Source organism: Athene noctua, chromosome 7 (assembly GCF_965140245.1).
Source record: "Athene noctua chromosome 7, bAthNoc1.hap1.1, whole genome shotgun sequence".
Lineage (NCBI taxonomy): Eukaryota > Metazoa > Chordata > Aves > Strigiformes > Strigidae > Athene > Athene noctua.
The window spans coordinates 5,206,244-5,221,144 of NC_134043.1; the positions used below are offsets into that span (position 1 = coordinate 5,206,244).

The 14,901-nt window shown below is 38.0% G+C and overlaps 1 protein-coding gene across 1 annotated transcript in view; it reads right to left on the bottom strand.

Moving 5' to 3' along the window:
* The window catches only part of ARHGAP15 (Rho GTPase activating protein 15), a 312,620-nt gene that overhangs the window by 264,562 nt on the left and 33,157 nt on the right, over nt 1-14,901 (bottom strand). Inside the window, exons 4-5 of the mRNA XM_074910919.1 lie at nt 12,782-12,869; nt 6,712-6,801 (exon numbers count right to left, since the gene is read on the bottom strand). Of these exons, the coding sequence (XP_074767020.1) occupies nt 6,712-6,801; nt 12,782-12,869 (178 nt within the window). The remainder of the gene's footprint in view (nt 1-6,711; nt 6,802-12,781; nt 12,870-14,901) is intronic.

Here is a 14,901-nt window from a genome sequence, read left to right on the forward strand (position 1 = left end):
CACTCACATATCAGCACTTACAGCTGTCAAAAGATGGGCTCTTAAAAAAGTGCGGTGAGCTATTATAATAGTCATTTTTAGCAGACAGACATCTATGTAGACATAATGTCACATTTGGAGAATACAGGTGGGCGAGTTTTTAAACCGGGCTGATCTTCACAGAAAACCTAGGTTTGCTTTTCAACTTGATTTTGGAGTTCTCTGAGTTTTAACGGAGACCCCCAAGCTCCAGCGTGTCACAGGAGCTTATTGCCCTGACGATTCATGGCCTGACACGAGTACCACACAGCAGCGGTGATCTGCAGCACTGCAGGCAGCATCACCACCGCACCATGCTCGTAGCAGCTCAAGCTGTTTCAAGATCTCTGTGAGTTGCTGAAGTTACACGACTCAGGTGTTTTTTCTCCAAACACAGTGAAATTTTCATGAAGTTTTTCATAGGACAATAATTGGAGGAAAAAAAAGAACTGTCTAGCTAAAATGGTATTTAGCTACAAATCAGCCAAAGTTTTGTTGAGAATTTCAAATCTTCCTTCAAGTAGCCAGTTATGACAAAATGTTGTTTAACAGGAATGGACTTCAGTATTCCTGAAAAGTAATAACCTTTTTCACATTATCAGTATAAATGGTGACTAAGATTTAAAGGTGACTAAGATTTCAAAATATTTTTAACACCAACAATAAAACACTCTCCGGATTTTGTTGTTGCAAAACACAAAAGGCCTTTGCTGACACCACCGAGGGTTTGGAGTTACCCCAAAGCAGGCCCAGGAACCACAGGAAATCAGAGAAATGTATCAGCTATAACTTTGTAACAGCTCTACCTAGCTCTACTCAGCTTGTCAGATTTATGAATAAAGTTGCTGCTCCTTGAAATGCTTGAAACTCTATTACAGATGTTGAATGTACAGAGAGGTTCCTTGAAATTCTATCATGAAGGTTGAAGATGCTGTTTCCCAAGGCCTTTAAATACACAGCACTGACAAAGTCGAGTGTCGTCCTGCTGATACCTTGCTTATTTTCAAACTGCATGTAGTTTGAAACAAAGTACAAACGTTTTGGTGCGTATTATAAAAAAGTTTTCTCATTTTCTTTAAGGTGTCGCTGGTCTTATACATATGAAATCCAAGGTCTTAGAGTTTGCATGTTCCTGTCGTTAGGTGTAAAGCTTTGCTGTCACTGTATCACAGGGGAAACAGGTTTTATTTATTACCTTATATTCCTTAAAGCGTTTGTCCATGTTCACAAAGCAACCTCAAGATCATTTCACTCTCAATATCCTCTTTTTGGGCTAATGTGAGTAACAACAACTCTAAGAGTGAAACTGGTAGGAGAAGGCAAACACTCACTCACCCAGGAGGGTTAAAGCCTGACTCTTGCTCACCTGGCACTTCTGAAACAAGGGGGAAACTGCAAATCCCATAGTTTATATCAGTGCCCCAGTTACCAGACTCTTGCTTATTCCAGATTAGATGAGGATCTTTTTCTTTCCCAGATAGTGCTTCTATTTTTTGTGCTTTTTAATAACCAGGAACACCTCCTTGGGTCTCAGTCTCAGGAGCAGCTACCACCAACACAGGTGAAGTTATTACAATTAAATCTGCCCCTTTCATACACAAAAAGCCAATAATAATAGTAATAATACATTTACCAAGCATCTCTAAATCTCTCTCCTCTTTTTCACCTCAAAATGTCATGTTAAATTCTTTAGAAGGCAAAGTGACTTCCCAAAAGTATAAAATTTAGAATGTGCATTGTGTGCAATTTTCTATTTTCTGCAAAACTTTCCCCACAACCGAGGATATTTTTCTTCTTACACTGTGTGCTCTGCTACTTTTCTTTTTTTTTTTTTTTTTTTAAATCAACAACAAAAATTTGGCAGGCAGACATGCAACGAAAACACAGGTCTACTGCCATTACTTGCGTAAGACCCTGCCTGGTTTCACACACTAAGAGCACTACAGTAACTGCAGGTTCCAAAAGCAAAGGTCGTGATCTGAACTGCTAGATACGGCAGAAAATTTGGGGACTCAAGTAAGACAATTCCATCTGCTTTTTTAAAACTAATTATAAGTTTATTATTTAAAGAACCTCTTGCCGACACCATCTAATAACTCTGTGATGTGGGTAAGTTTTTTAATTAGGCAATAATATATTCAGGTCCCTGGGATAGAAATTAAACTGCCGTCACAGCAGTAACCTCCAGAAGTGGGCAAAATGCTGTACAGATGTTTTAAAATCACAACAGGTCCGTCTAATACACATCTAATTCAAAGCCAGCAAAGGTTACTGGGTGCCTCATAGGAGCTGCAGGCAAGAGCTGTCAGGCTCAGGAAACAGCACTTTCTCCAGGGCGGGGTTGAGATAGGGAACATGCTGATAAGGACCGCTGTGTCCAGCTGAGTGCAAGGTGGACTTTTTAGTTTTGCCTCCTCTATAGAGCATTTATTTTTAAAAACATGCAAAGAAATCCAAATATCAATCTCAACGCAAGCCCCTCCACGTTGCACTCTCAGTGCTTCCTCTAGAGAGATCACGGAAAAGAAAATGATCCTTCCCATGGCAGAAAGCGGTGACTTAAAACATTCCTGGGATGCATCCAGATACTATACTGATCCTACAGTGTGTAGAACAAAATAGCTTATCATTGAGATTATACTCTCAAAGCTGGATAGCTTCAAGGACAAGGGAGTTGCCCTAGATCAGCACCGTAAATGTTACTATATATGAAACAGCTGCAAGATAAATTCTTTGATATTACACATAGGTATAGCTGTGCTTTCAGCTGTCTCACTGTTGAAATACTGTACTTCTTACATGGATTTCTCTATTTGTGAAATACAATTCTTATTTGTGTATGAATGAGTAACCCCTTACAGCTGCAGTGTACCGAAACAAAAAACAATATCACACCAGACCTGTGCCAAGAGCCAGGGCATCGAACTCCAGAAATCCTTCATATGAAACCTTCCTAAAAAATGAACTTGGTAAACAGGGGGAAAAAAAAAAAATTACTAAAGAAACTAAAAAATGTCTGTTAGTTAAATAAATAGTGCTATTAAGAGAACAAAGCAGCTTCACCAATTGGTAAGTATGATGTTTGTGACCTTTCTTTGCACTCTTCGATTCTCTATTTTTCCTTTCTTTTTTGAATCATCTGAGAGAAATCTTCCAAAACCTCTTCAAGGAAATAGTCTGCAGCCACAAGACTTTGTGCTAATGAAGTTCCAGAATTATGAAGCCAGAGGTCAAGAGCACGTCTTCCACAATGTCTGGGCTAAATTTGAAATTAAAAGGGCTGCTTAACCCAGAGTAGAGGATGAGTAAAGCAGGGGAAAGAATAAAGTCCAGTTGAAAAGTTTACTAGAAGCAGAAATCACTGAATATGGAGAAAATCTGTAAGCTAACCTAGTTACTGGTGCCTCAGCAGCCATATTAGTACTGACTGAAAAGCAGCCCATCGCATAATATTATTTTTGATAACCTGCATCAAAATGCACCTACCAGATATCAAACTAAGCGAAATAAAGAGGAGAATGACAGAGTGACATAGGTGCTGTTTCTGTTCCAATTGCTGACTGACAACACTGCCATCCCTTAACATGGTTTTATTTAGTTATTACAACCATCTCTCTGTAAATGACACTTAGGATTATTTAAGATTATGTTGTAATCCTTTTAATCCTCAGTGCTTTAAATTTCAGGCTAAACACCAAAGAGCAAACTAGCACTTAGCAGAAATATTTAAAGCATGTGATTTGAACATAAATCTTCTTTTATTCACCACTCCTCTGATGAAGACCTAGTGTATCGCGTCATTCAGCCAACGAGAACAAACAGCACGGTATCTCACTGCAAACTGCTACATTCATCTTGTGAAGCTGTTTCTAACCAGTTCTTTTCCTTGGTGCTAACTATATCATCAATAAAATAAATGAAGGAAAATCAGAAGGTTACCTTTTATAAGATGTGCATATTTTCAGTTACTATTAAGAAAATTTGAGGAAAAACCCACGTAACATGTTCATCAAGAACAGAAATAGATTGTATGCACAAATTGGATAGTGTGAGAGACAGATCAGACTTATCCTGTTAAACAGAGTAGCTCAATTAAAATGACTGGAGTAACACTGCTGAAAACCTCATGATCAAGACCAGAAACCCAAATCTTCCTGCCTGAATATCATTTACTTACCATTTAATCTTTTTTTTTTTTTTTCCCCCTGCATCGATCATGTTTCCAATTAGTTTTCTTTATGATACCCCTATACTCCATCTTCTTGTTACCATCCATTAACTGTCATATGCTTAGATTTTAAAATTCAAGATTTCCTTCAAATCAAAATCTCAATAGTAATTTTCTATTTCTAATCTATAATTCACGTACTCAAATTGAACACCCAGGCTAAAGAAAACTCAAAATTCTGCATCTACCTATAGTACAACACATCAGCAGAAAGCAACCATTGCTCTGTTTGAATCAGAAAAGAATGTTTTATTATTCAGAAAGTAATGAAACAAAAACCCACCAACTATGCTTTGTTGCCACGCTTTGAAGATATAATCACACTTATTTCTGATCGTTTCAGAGTCAGGCAGCTAATGTATTTAATCAAATAGAAATGTGATGCCTCTATATTTAGGTCACAAAAAGAAAAAAAAATACTTAAAAATATCACCGATGTTGTTTTTACTTGAACAAATCTATGAATAAGTAAACATACATTATCAATCTTATTCCCACCCACTAAGGGATAACTAGATCATCAGAAGCGTTTCCTGAAATATTCAGTATCCAGGTACAAACTGACCTCTCCGCTTTCGAACTCGCCTTGGATTCTCTCCAGACTATCTCATAAATCTTCACTCTCTCTCTAGTCCCCTTCCCACTCTATCTGCTCATGTAGCACCAGTCTCGTTCAGTCCTTTCCTTTCCCAAAATGTCACCACTACTGATGCCAAAGCCTTCTCCTCTTTCGCTCTTACCATCTGGCATAATCTTCTTGTAGCTCTCTGTCTAAACAATGCTCCATCCCTTTTCAAAATGTGTCTTAACATATGTCCTTCCTCCCATGCTTCTACTTCTTAATGTCTCTCCCACTCACTTATTGGCTTGATGAAGACACGTTTTAATGGGTTCAAGCAGTAGTGCATGAGTTTCCTTTCTCACATTATTCTGATTCAGTGGAGTTTCACCTCATGCTAACAGAAGTGAGAAGAAAATGCATTGCAACGTCTTCATACAACCGGTTTGGTAAATCAATAACAGAGCTTCAGTTGTCTTTACATTGGAAATGTATTAGCTGCAATGAATCACCACTCCGATATGCATTTCCAAACAGAAATTTTGCTTACTGCAAAATGGGAAATAAACCCTAGAAGCTCAGAAGACCTGTCAGTGTGCTCAGGGGATTGCAGGAGTGAAGGCTAAGGTTATACTTAATCACATTCCAAGCGAAAAAGCTGAAGATTGACAGCAAAACCAAAATATTTATTCTAAAAATACCTAGGAAATGACAAAGCTCCAAGTGTTGTCTCAAGACAACCTGAAGGATGTGGGGGGTATAGAAGCATAAGTCTCACTGTCTTGAAGAGGAGGAATATTTCTAAATATTGCATGCACTTTAGAAAGATGTCTAGAAAAATAAACCTTGAAAAAGTCTCTGTAACACTCAGTTGACCCGAAGAGATTTCTTTTCAAGAAGCCACGTATTGTCCCTTAGGGGTTTTTGTGTGTGTGGTGGGTTTTTTTCCTTAAACTCCAGACCCGGGCACAGTTGGTTCCTCCAGCATGTTTCATCGGTGATGATGCCAAAGGACTATCTGGTAACTAACAGTATCTTGACCCTAACATGTTCCCTTCTGCATCTCTCCTCCCTTTATTGTTTGTATTGTTAAAAATTCTTAACTTCAGAACTCTGGGAAAAAGTCTGTTCATAGAGAATAATATTTTGATGTGGTTTGATGCAACTTTCAGTGAAACAAAAAAAAATACCCCTTTCTACGGATATTCATGGGAGCTGGATTATGTCCAAAACCTGAAGATGTTGCAATAAACTATTTTAGCCCCTAGATCTTGGAATGTTAACCTTGCAGTAACGCTTTTCTCATCCTTTCATCTTGTTGGGCCTTGATCCTCCCTTTCTATTCAACGGGATTTAGATTAAGTAATTAAATAATATTATTTTCCATCAATGAAGCATAGTCCTATGAGAAATACACGTCCTTCTATGCTGGCCTTGACAGAGTCAAGCTTTTGAAATCCTCCCCTCCCCTTCCAGAAACAAACCTGGGTCATCACCGTCTGAGGACCCTGAACAGCAATAAAAACAAACAGAGTAACCACACTGTGTTGGAGCAATGCTTGTATAAGCAGTTTGAAGAAGTTGTGTTTATGGAAGTCCTTTAGGTCAAGATTCTAGGCCTGAACCCAAAACAATTACCTACTAAGTTTTAAAACAAATTGAATATAGAGCATTAATCAATAAATCAACAGGTTCTCAAGTGTTTAGGAGACTCACTCATCAGAAATCCTTCTCTTAGAAAAACAGTAAACTGATGCTTGATAAAATGTAACATTCCTGTATTGGTAAGAAAAAAATGCTGCATTCAATCAGTCTCTAGTTATTAAAATCAAGGAAATAAAACCTACCTCTTAACAGAGTTTATACTCAAATGAGCAATGAAATGCATGCATTGATTGCCTCTTACCTGGAAGACATTCTTTCTGCTGGATTTCTCTGAGGTCCACTCAATGCGAGCACCACACAAATCCACACACTCAGGTTTATATCCTGGTTTCTGGGGAGAAAAAAAAAAAAAAAAAAAAGTCAACCATGAATATGGCCTGATTTTTCACAAACAGGGACAGGTATCAGGTAAAACAAGAACAGATCAAGTTCAGGTGACAGATTGTTGTAGCACAGCTGCTGATATTACTGAAAAGAGTTCATTATTGCCTGGCATTATCAAATAACCACTCCTCAGGTGTCTTAGCTCAGAAATAAGGTTCTTGTACTACATGCATAATTTAAAAAATAATTAGCTGGTTTAAAAAGAAACCAGTTTAATATAACATAAATAGATCAGAACACGAATGCATACACATTGACTGGGTATTTTATATGCTTACTTTGCAAAACCTCTTGAAAAGCCGTGGGGTTTACAGGTAAAATTTTGTGGGTTTTCTAAATGCAAATTTCAACTGATGCAGCTGGAAAGGACAGAAATTAGACAAGAACATACATCGTATCTGTAAGACAAGCTATCTCCTCTCTCCAAACAAATTATCATTTCTAGTTCCTAACAAAAAAGGCTTCGAGGGCACATGTGACACCCCGAAAGAGCTCAACACTAGGGAAGCTCCACACAGTTTGTTGTGTCGCAGTGTCAGTCCGTGCATCCCGGAGTGACACAGCTCTGCCTTCCCAGCTCCTCCGTATGGATGCAAATAATTCAAAGAGCAGATTTGTTTGCCTGTATCATTTACGTTGCTGGGAGTTGGTGTAAAAGCACAATAATCCTCATTTGCCATCTAAGCTCCTTCTCCAGGGACTCTGCCTGTGCAGCAGTTCTGGCAAAGCCCAGGTAGTGTAGAGTAGCCTTTGTAGATTAGGTTACTGCACATCCCAGACAATAAAAATACTACTGTTAACAGTACAAAGCTTTAATAAGTCCCTTTTGGGTAAGATAGGGAGTAATAGCCACATAAAGTAATTAATCACCTTGATGCATCTTTTTTTCTCTGTTGTTCTTAAGCCATTTTACCTTGAAAAATTACATTGGTGATAAAGAAGAGAGACTTAATAGAAGTTAACATGGCCAGTTCAGCATCAACCACACAATCAACTTTCCAAAGATTGCTCACTGAATTTCTCTGAATGTTGTTATTAAAGGTTTTTTATAAAAAAAAAAAAAAAAAAAGTGTGTGTTCTCCAGAGTGCTTTTGAGAGGGGTAGAAAAGGACTTATTTAGGTTAAAAGGAGCAGAGTAAGGTATCCTCGTCAAGTAATTTGCAACCAGAGTCTCCAGTACTGGAGTTGTAATTATTTTCTCCATTTACCAAACCATAAAACCACCATGGTTCAGCTCTTCTAAAACTGACAGTTCTGTGTGTCTGTCTTTTTTTTTTTTTATATATACACACGAGAAATATGCTGTTCAAAACAGAAAGATGTTCTTGTGGCTAAACCACTGGAAGAGCAGGGTTTGGATTTTTTCCCCTCAATTCTGCCTCAGACTTCCTGCCTAGACTCTGACAAGAACTTAACCTCTCTGAATTTTTAATAGCAGATCAAAACTGCAGTACTGATACATCTTTGTAAAATCAAGTTGTGAAATTCAATCACTTAATATTTGCATGGCAAAAGTGACAAAAGTTGAAAAAAATCTAGACAAACACCAACCTATTAGTACAGAGAAATTTTCAAGTGGGGAAAAAAAATTAATTCCAGTACTATACTTTTAGAAATAGGGCTATAGTGCCTCCTCTGACTAGATCACTCTCCTTGGCCAGGAGATACCCCAGGCAAGTTTTCTCCCCAGGACTCGGTGGAAAGACCAGTCTGCACCACACAGAGCTGGCAGCTCTGTTAACCCATCGTGAACACAGCCACATCAGAGTGGGTCACCTTCCTTTCTTTGAAAAAATTACCCAAAAGGATAGTCTGAGCCTGAAAATACTTTAAAAAAAGACAGGCAGCTTTATTCCACCAGCAGAAAATAGTTGAGACATTTTGAAAAGACGTAATGAGATTAAAATAAGAGATTAAAATGTAGGCAAAGAAACGGGAAATAGTTTCTTGATAGTGAAGGCAACTGGGCTACAGAATATTTTCTCCAGGAAGACTGCCATGGCATTCCACACTGAAGTAAGGAAAAAAACAATGGAAAGTTTTGCAGGAAGATGGAATAGCGAACTCTGCAGGATTTTACCATCTCTAATTTCTACGATTGCACAAAAATATATGCAGCAGCAGAACTTGGACTCCTCTGTGCACCCAGTGCACACACGGTTTCATTTTGTTGTTGCAATAAACTAGAATTTGTTTACAGCTTTTATTTCATAAGAAGCAGAATTATAAGTGTGTGCATCTCCTTTTCCAGAAAAGATGGGATGCAAGCTCATGGTGTTGGAAGGATGAACACCCTTCTGCTATATAAAATAATCAACTGGAAAACTTCTCTTCTGCAGAATTTTGCAATTCTGCCCACGTGGATACGAGAGGTCCATGAACACCATATGAGACTCGTGGATATGGAATAGTGTACGAAGCAAAACCATCAGATCCATCAAGCCTCAAATTGTCCATCGTGCACAATCAGCCCTTCTTCTGCACCTGGGGAGCTCCACACAATGGGAACCCCTGCTTAAATCCATAGGGACCCCAGGAAAATTGCCTAGAAATTCATTCTGGCCTAAACATAGTTCTGTTGCATAGTTTGCTTCCCAGTTTAAGCGTTTACCCAGAGACACTTCAAGAGAGTAAGTTAAGGTTACTGGGAAAGCCTGAGCACTCAGCGTCCTTGCTCTGTGTTTTGCAGTCAAAGCAATTATGTTATATCAGTCTTGTTGGAGGGGGGTTACGCTGTAAATTGATACAAGTGTCTGCTACAGTGAAATCTTCCTAAACATGAATATGGATTTCAGCAGCATTTTCACTCACTAAATTACTTTGCAGATGGGCTAATAACCTGAGGTTAAAATAACCTCTGTTGAGTAAACTATCTCAGGGAATAAACAGACTACTTTTTTCTTGGTCAGAAAGATCAACTGATAATAGAATTTAACAAGGGTAAGAAGGAATGGAGCTGTGATCCCTTTAGCTCACCATGTCCTTAATTTAAAATAAAAAGTTATATTCATATGAATGCTAAATATATATATATATCTAAAGCATGACCACAAATGATCAAGGCAGCAACAAAAGATAATTATTTAGCTACATGGGATGTAAACTTGCATTTTCAGTAATATTTGTAAACAAGCTCGTTTTCTGAATCTCTCCTCTGTGTGCTTTAATTGTTGTGCTCTAACTATTGCTAATAATAATACCAGATATTGTCACTAGCCTCACCAGAAAGCTATGGATCCCAGTCTTCTCCATGCAAATCAATAGGAAAGTTGTTACAGCGAGTCCTACATCTACAATCATACAGAGGAAAAACAAAACCTCCTTTTAGCTGTTTCTAGTTCTTTGCATTACAATGACACTAAAGATTTTCGGTAAATACAACTTTAAATCACCTCTAAATATTATCCTATCATCAGAAAAAGAGGTATGATTAGAATGTGCTTGCATTTCCCTCTCTCTTGTTGCCTTTATTGTGAAATATCATTCCTCTTATAAAGATGCTGTCTTATTCTAAATTTTCACTTCCTATACTCTATTTAATAGTTAATAATTAATGAATTAATAGCTTTATAATACAACGGAACATTAATCTTTTTGTTAAGTCACATCATTTTCCTGCTAACAATAAAAACCCTTTGTTATAAGTCATACTATCGTGAATGAACATTGACTCTATTGCATTATTTAATTAATGGTTGAGCTCCTGTTTTTTCCTAAGTAAACTACAGCTGGATAAAAAAGTAAAATCAGTAAACGAATGATTTCTAATGAATCCTTTTTGTATTATTCCCTTTCCACTATCAAAATTATATCTGCTTAAATGACTTACAAAGGAAATAAGCACTGCATTTCCCTTATCTGATGAGATCAACATGCCAGTTTAGCTTTTTTTGATGTGTGAAATTTGGGTTTAAGAAATTGGGTTATAAGATTTTGAATACTGACAGGTCTTGTTGTTTTCTAGCTTTATCCAATGTTTATTTACCATTTCACATAAATTATATGCAACAGAGAGAAAACATAACTTTATCAACTTTTTCTGCCCTAGTGAACGTTGAGTTGACAGACTCAGTGTTAAGATCTAACACAGAATTTAAAAAATACCCCCACCTTTCACTTTTATTTTTTTTCCCCCATAATGAGCAAAATATGGGATCAATATGTCTGTATTCTTCCTAACACAGCAGGCAGTAGGTGTAATCTTGCCAACTGTAAACACTGGTGATGACTGAGACTTCAAGGAAAGGGACTGACTCCTCAGAAGGTCCCTTCTCATAATACACCTTAATTTTTTTAGTTCAACAGAGATCTGGGCCAAAATCCCATTCTCCAGGCAGGTCTACTTTAGTATCTAAATCCTTAAAGAGTTTATGAGGATGTGGAGGAGTCTCAGAACAAAAATCACATCTCCTGCATGTTGAATTTCCAGTAGTCCATTTATCTCCCAGGATTTGGGTGAGGGCTTGCAAAGAGAGGGAAGAAGAAGTAGCAGATAGAAGTGCAAGCCAGTAAATTATAATATTATTTCTGATAAGTTCACCTGAAATTATTTTTTTAAATAATATAAATTCAACTTTAAGAAAAACAGATAATTCTGAAAAACGTTCATTAAATCTATACTGTTTTCATGGCTGCAGAAAAGAGGTATTTTCTATCTGTACTAGCACAAACACAAGCAGAAAGTGCCAGATTTCACCCTTCTCTTACTTTTATTGTTTCATCTATTATTTTAATTTTTGCTACAACCTTCACCTTCTTTCCAGAAAAGTAAGGCATGAAAAGATGTCCTTTAAAGCTGATTTTAGGGCAGGTGGCATTGGTAGATCAAGAATAGATGGAAGAAAAGATTTGTATCACCTGCCACAGGAAAAAAAAAATAGCTTATTGTTTGTGACTCCTGCCAAAGAGAGCACCTTTGTGGCCACCCATCACGCCAATGAGATTTGGCAGGTTTGATCAGGCCTTGAGAGCCTTTCACAACAGGGCTTTGTCAAATCTGTCCCTTGGCTGCCCAGAGTGTCACACATTTCCCAAATTCCCCTTTTGTTGCCCACATTCAGGTTCGTAGGCTCAAACTCGGCAGTAACTAGCACTGAAGGGATACATGCCATTATTGCTTGCGCAACGTAGCTGTCACATCTCTGAAGACTAAGATCGGTCGTTTTCCTTGGGGCACAATAAAAAGGTACTGCAAATTTCACTTTGTAGTAACTACAGGCTACAGAAATTGCATTAGCTGCATTAGATGGAGTCATAGAAATATTCAGGAAGGTTAGCAGGATATGGTAGATGTCACATTTATACTACGATAAAAAATCACTTTGCTAACTTGTAATGTTTTCTGCTTTGGTAACACCCTATATTAAGGTGCCATTTATAAATAATTTATTATTATTTATTAATGTATAAGCCACTTTATAGGATGGTAGATAACAACTTAAATTCATGTATTAAAGATGCACATACATGGTTTAATACAATTTACATCTCACAATATCCTTTGCAACAGATTCTCATCGCATCATCTGTTACGCATTTATTACTAATGCATTTTATAACATACTTTATAATACATTATTTGAGGAAGTGGCTGCATTTAGTGATCATTTTCATAAATAAGAATAAAGCATTTATAAATGGCACCTTAATTTAAAGTGTTACCTTCACATTACTGGATAGTCACTCACCATTTGTCTCCCTTTGCCATTACTCTCAAAATGTACCTCTTAATAAAGGACATGCTAAGTCCTATTTCTTCTCATACACTACATCTGATTAAAAGTTTATCAAGGCACTTTCCTTCAGCTGCTCTCAAACCTTTGAAGGTTGCCAGCTCAGTCTGAATTTATCTTATGTAAACACCAAACTTTTTATACTGAAATAACAGTTGCAAGGAAGCTGAGTATGTTGGATGGTTGATTGCCTACCAGGTTGGCCAGCGCTGGCTGCTTGGATTCTTTGTAGAATTCCATTTTCCTAGCAGTGAGAACAATCCAGGACGTGGACCAGTTTTTCCTTAAAAATAAAATATATTTTTTTTTTAAATATAGCAAGGCATGCAAGCAGGAGGTAAAAGATACTCTATATATAGACTTGGGTTTTAATTATTTCCCATCAGAAACAAAAACGGTCTGAAGTCAATATCATCAATGCACTTCCACCAATATTGATGGAGTTGCACCATCTTTATTACACCTGAATGTGGCCTAACGAGGCTTGAAGGCCTTCCTTCTCCTCATTCATATTTTGAAGCCTATCTGTGTTCCTTTTCCATCATGGTGCCTTAACCAGAGGAAAATAGTGGGATTATTCACACATGCTTAAAGTTCACATATATTTAAGGACCCAAAATAACTGGTGCCCTTCTGGTAACTAATACTTAAAATGGAACCAAGAAGGAAAATGTAATTTCTCTCTCACTATACAGAGCTCAGCAGGGGGTCTATTTTGAAATGTCAGAAATACTTTCTCCTTTCCTTAAATTAAAAGTTTACAGGTGAACAAGGAAGATAAGAATGATATCTGAGAGAGGTCTAAGTAACCATTAAACATCAGGAGTTCATGGTACAGCCCTTGAGACCTGGCAAACTGCTGGGGCCAGGGAGAAGCCAAAATGCACAGGGATATATGAAACAGTGTCCCCTGACACAGAAGAGCATAATAATCAACTCAGAAGAAAATGTTATTATATTACATATAACGCGATGTTTCAAACCACCACATAATCATAAACAAATGGATCTGATAGAAAACTATTTTTAGATCAACATCTTCAAGTTTGACTCTCCATTTTGGGGGTCATAACATCTGCTATTTACAAAACTACGCACGTCACAAGCCCACTATTTATTTGCTTTATGTGAACACAAATTGCAAACGTGAACATTTTAGAACAAACCTGAAAAATGCCTGTGACGAACAGACGGTTTCACATGTATGCTGTAGTGTGTTAAAAAGGAGATAGGTGCCTGTAAGGTCACAGAGGGCCCAGGGAGGAGCTGTTTTCCTCTCTCATCTGTCTTCCCTAGTTCTTTTGAGTTTTCTCTATTTAGTTATTCTTAACTCCATTTTTAATTCTAGCAAAACCTGGCTTTGTTGAGTTTAAAAGCCTGTCGGTCTTCTTCGCAACGCTCACTTCCAGATCCATCACCAAGCTCTGCCGCACTCAATATCCCATCAAACTGCACATCAGGCATAACAACAGGCAGTTTTTCTATTAATGACTTTCCTATTCAATATGTTTCAGTCGTCAGCTTAAGGCGCATAACCAATATTACAGATGAAGTCCTAACGCCACTGGCATTATCCGAGGAACTTGCACTCACTTCAGGGTGGGCAGGATTTCACCCAGCATGAGTTAACGATCATCCATAAAATATGGCCAACAAGAGCCAACAGTGAAAGAAACTCTCTGTGAAGGAGATTAGTACATCTGAAGAAAAATAGGACTGCATTTTTTATGCCATGTTAATGGGGGAAAAAAAAAAAAAAAAAAAAAAAGGACACACATTGAGGAAGAGAAAGAAACAGTAGGGTGTGACCCGACTCATGGGGGCTGCAAAAGTCGCCCCGAGCGCTGCGGCTGCATTTGCATTCTGTCAAACGGACACCTGATGGCAGCACGTTATAGCTTCAGCCGTGCTCGCAATCTCTGAGGCTATTTAAAAATACGATATTGTTCAGGGCTATTTAAAAATACAAATGGCCGAGCTACGCTGCTTCCTCCCCGCGCTCATGGCGAGCCGGCACGCGAGGCCAAGCCACAGCGATGCTTTGTGCTACGGGCACCCGGTGCTCTGGGAAGGTAAAACCCTCCTCGTCTGGGCACGTTCACGTGCACATTCCGCAGAAATTTCTGCCACTGTCAAAGTATTCTTCCTGACTTCAATGTCTTTTCCCAAAATGCAAGTTACACCAGTTTTGGATGGCACCCAGCTGCAGCGGGCTTGATCAAGTGTTGAAAATGTTCTTGCTTCAGCTGAGAGGTTGGACTAGGTGACCTTTGTCAACGAGCATTTCTAGGATTCTTATAGTTTAGCACTATATA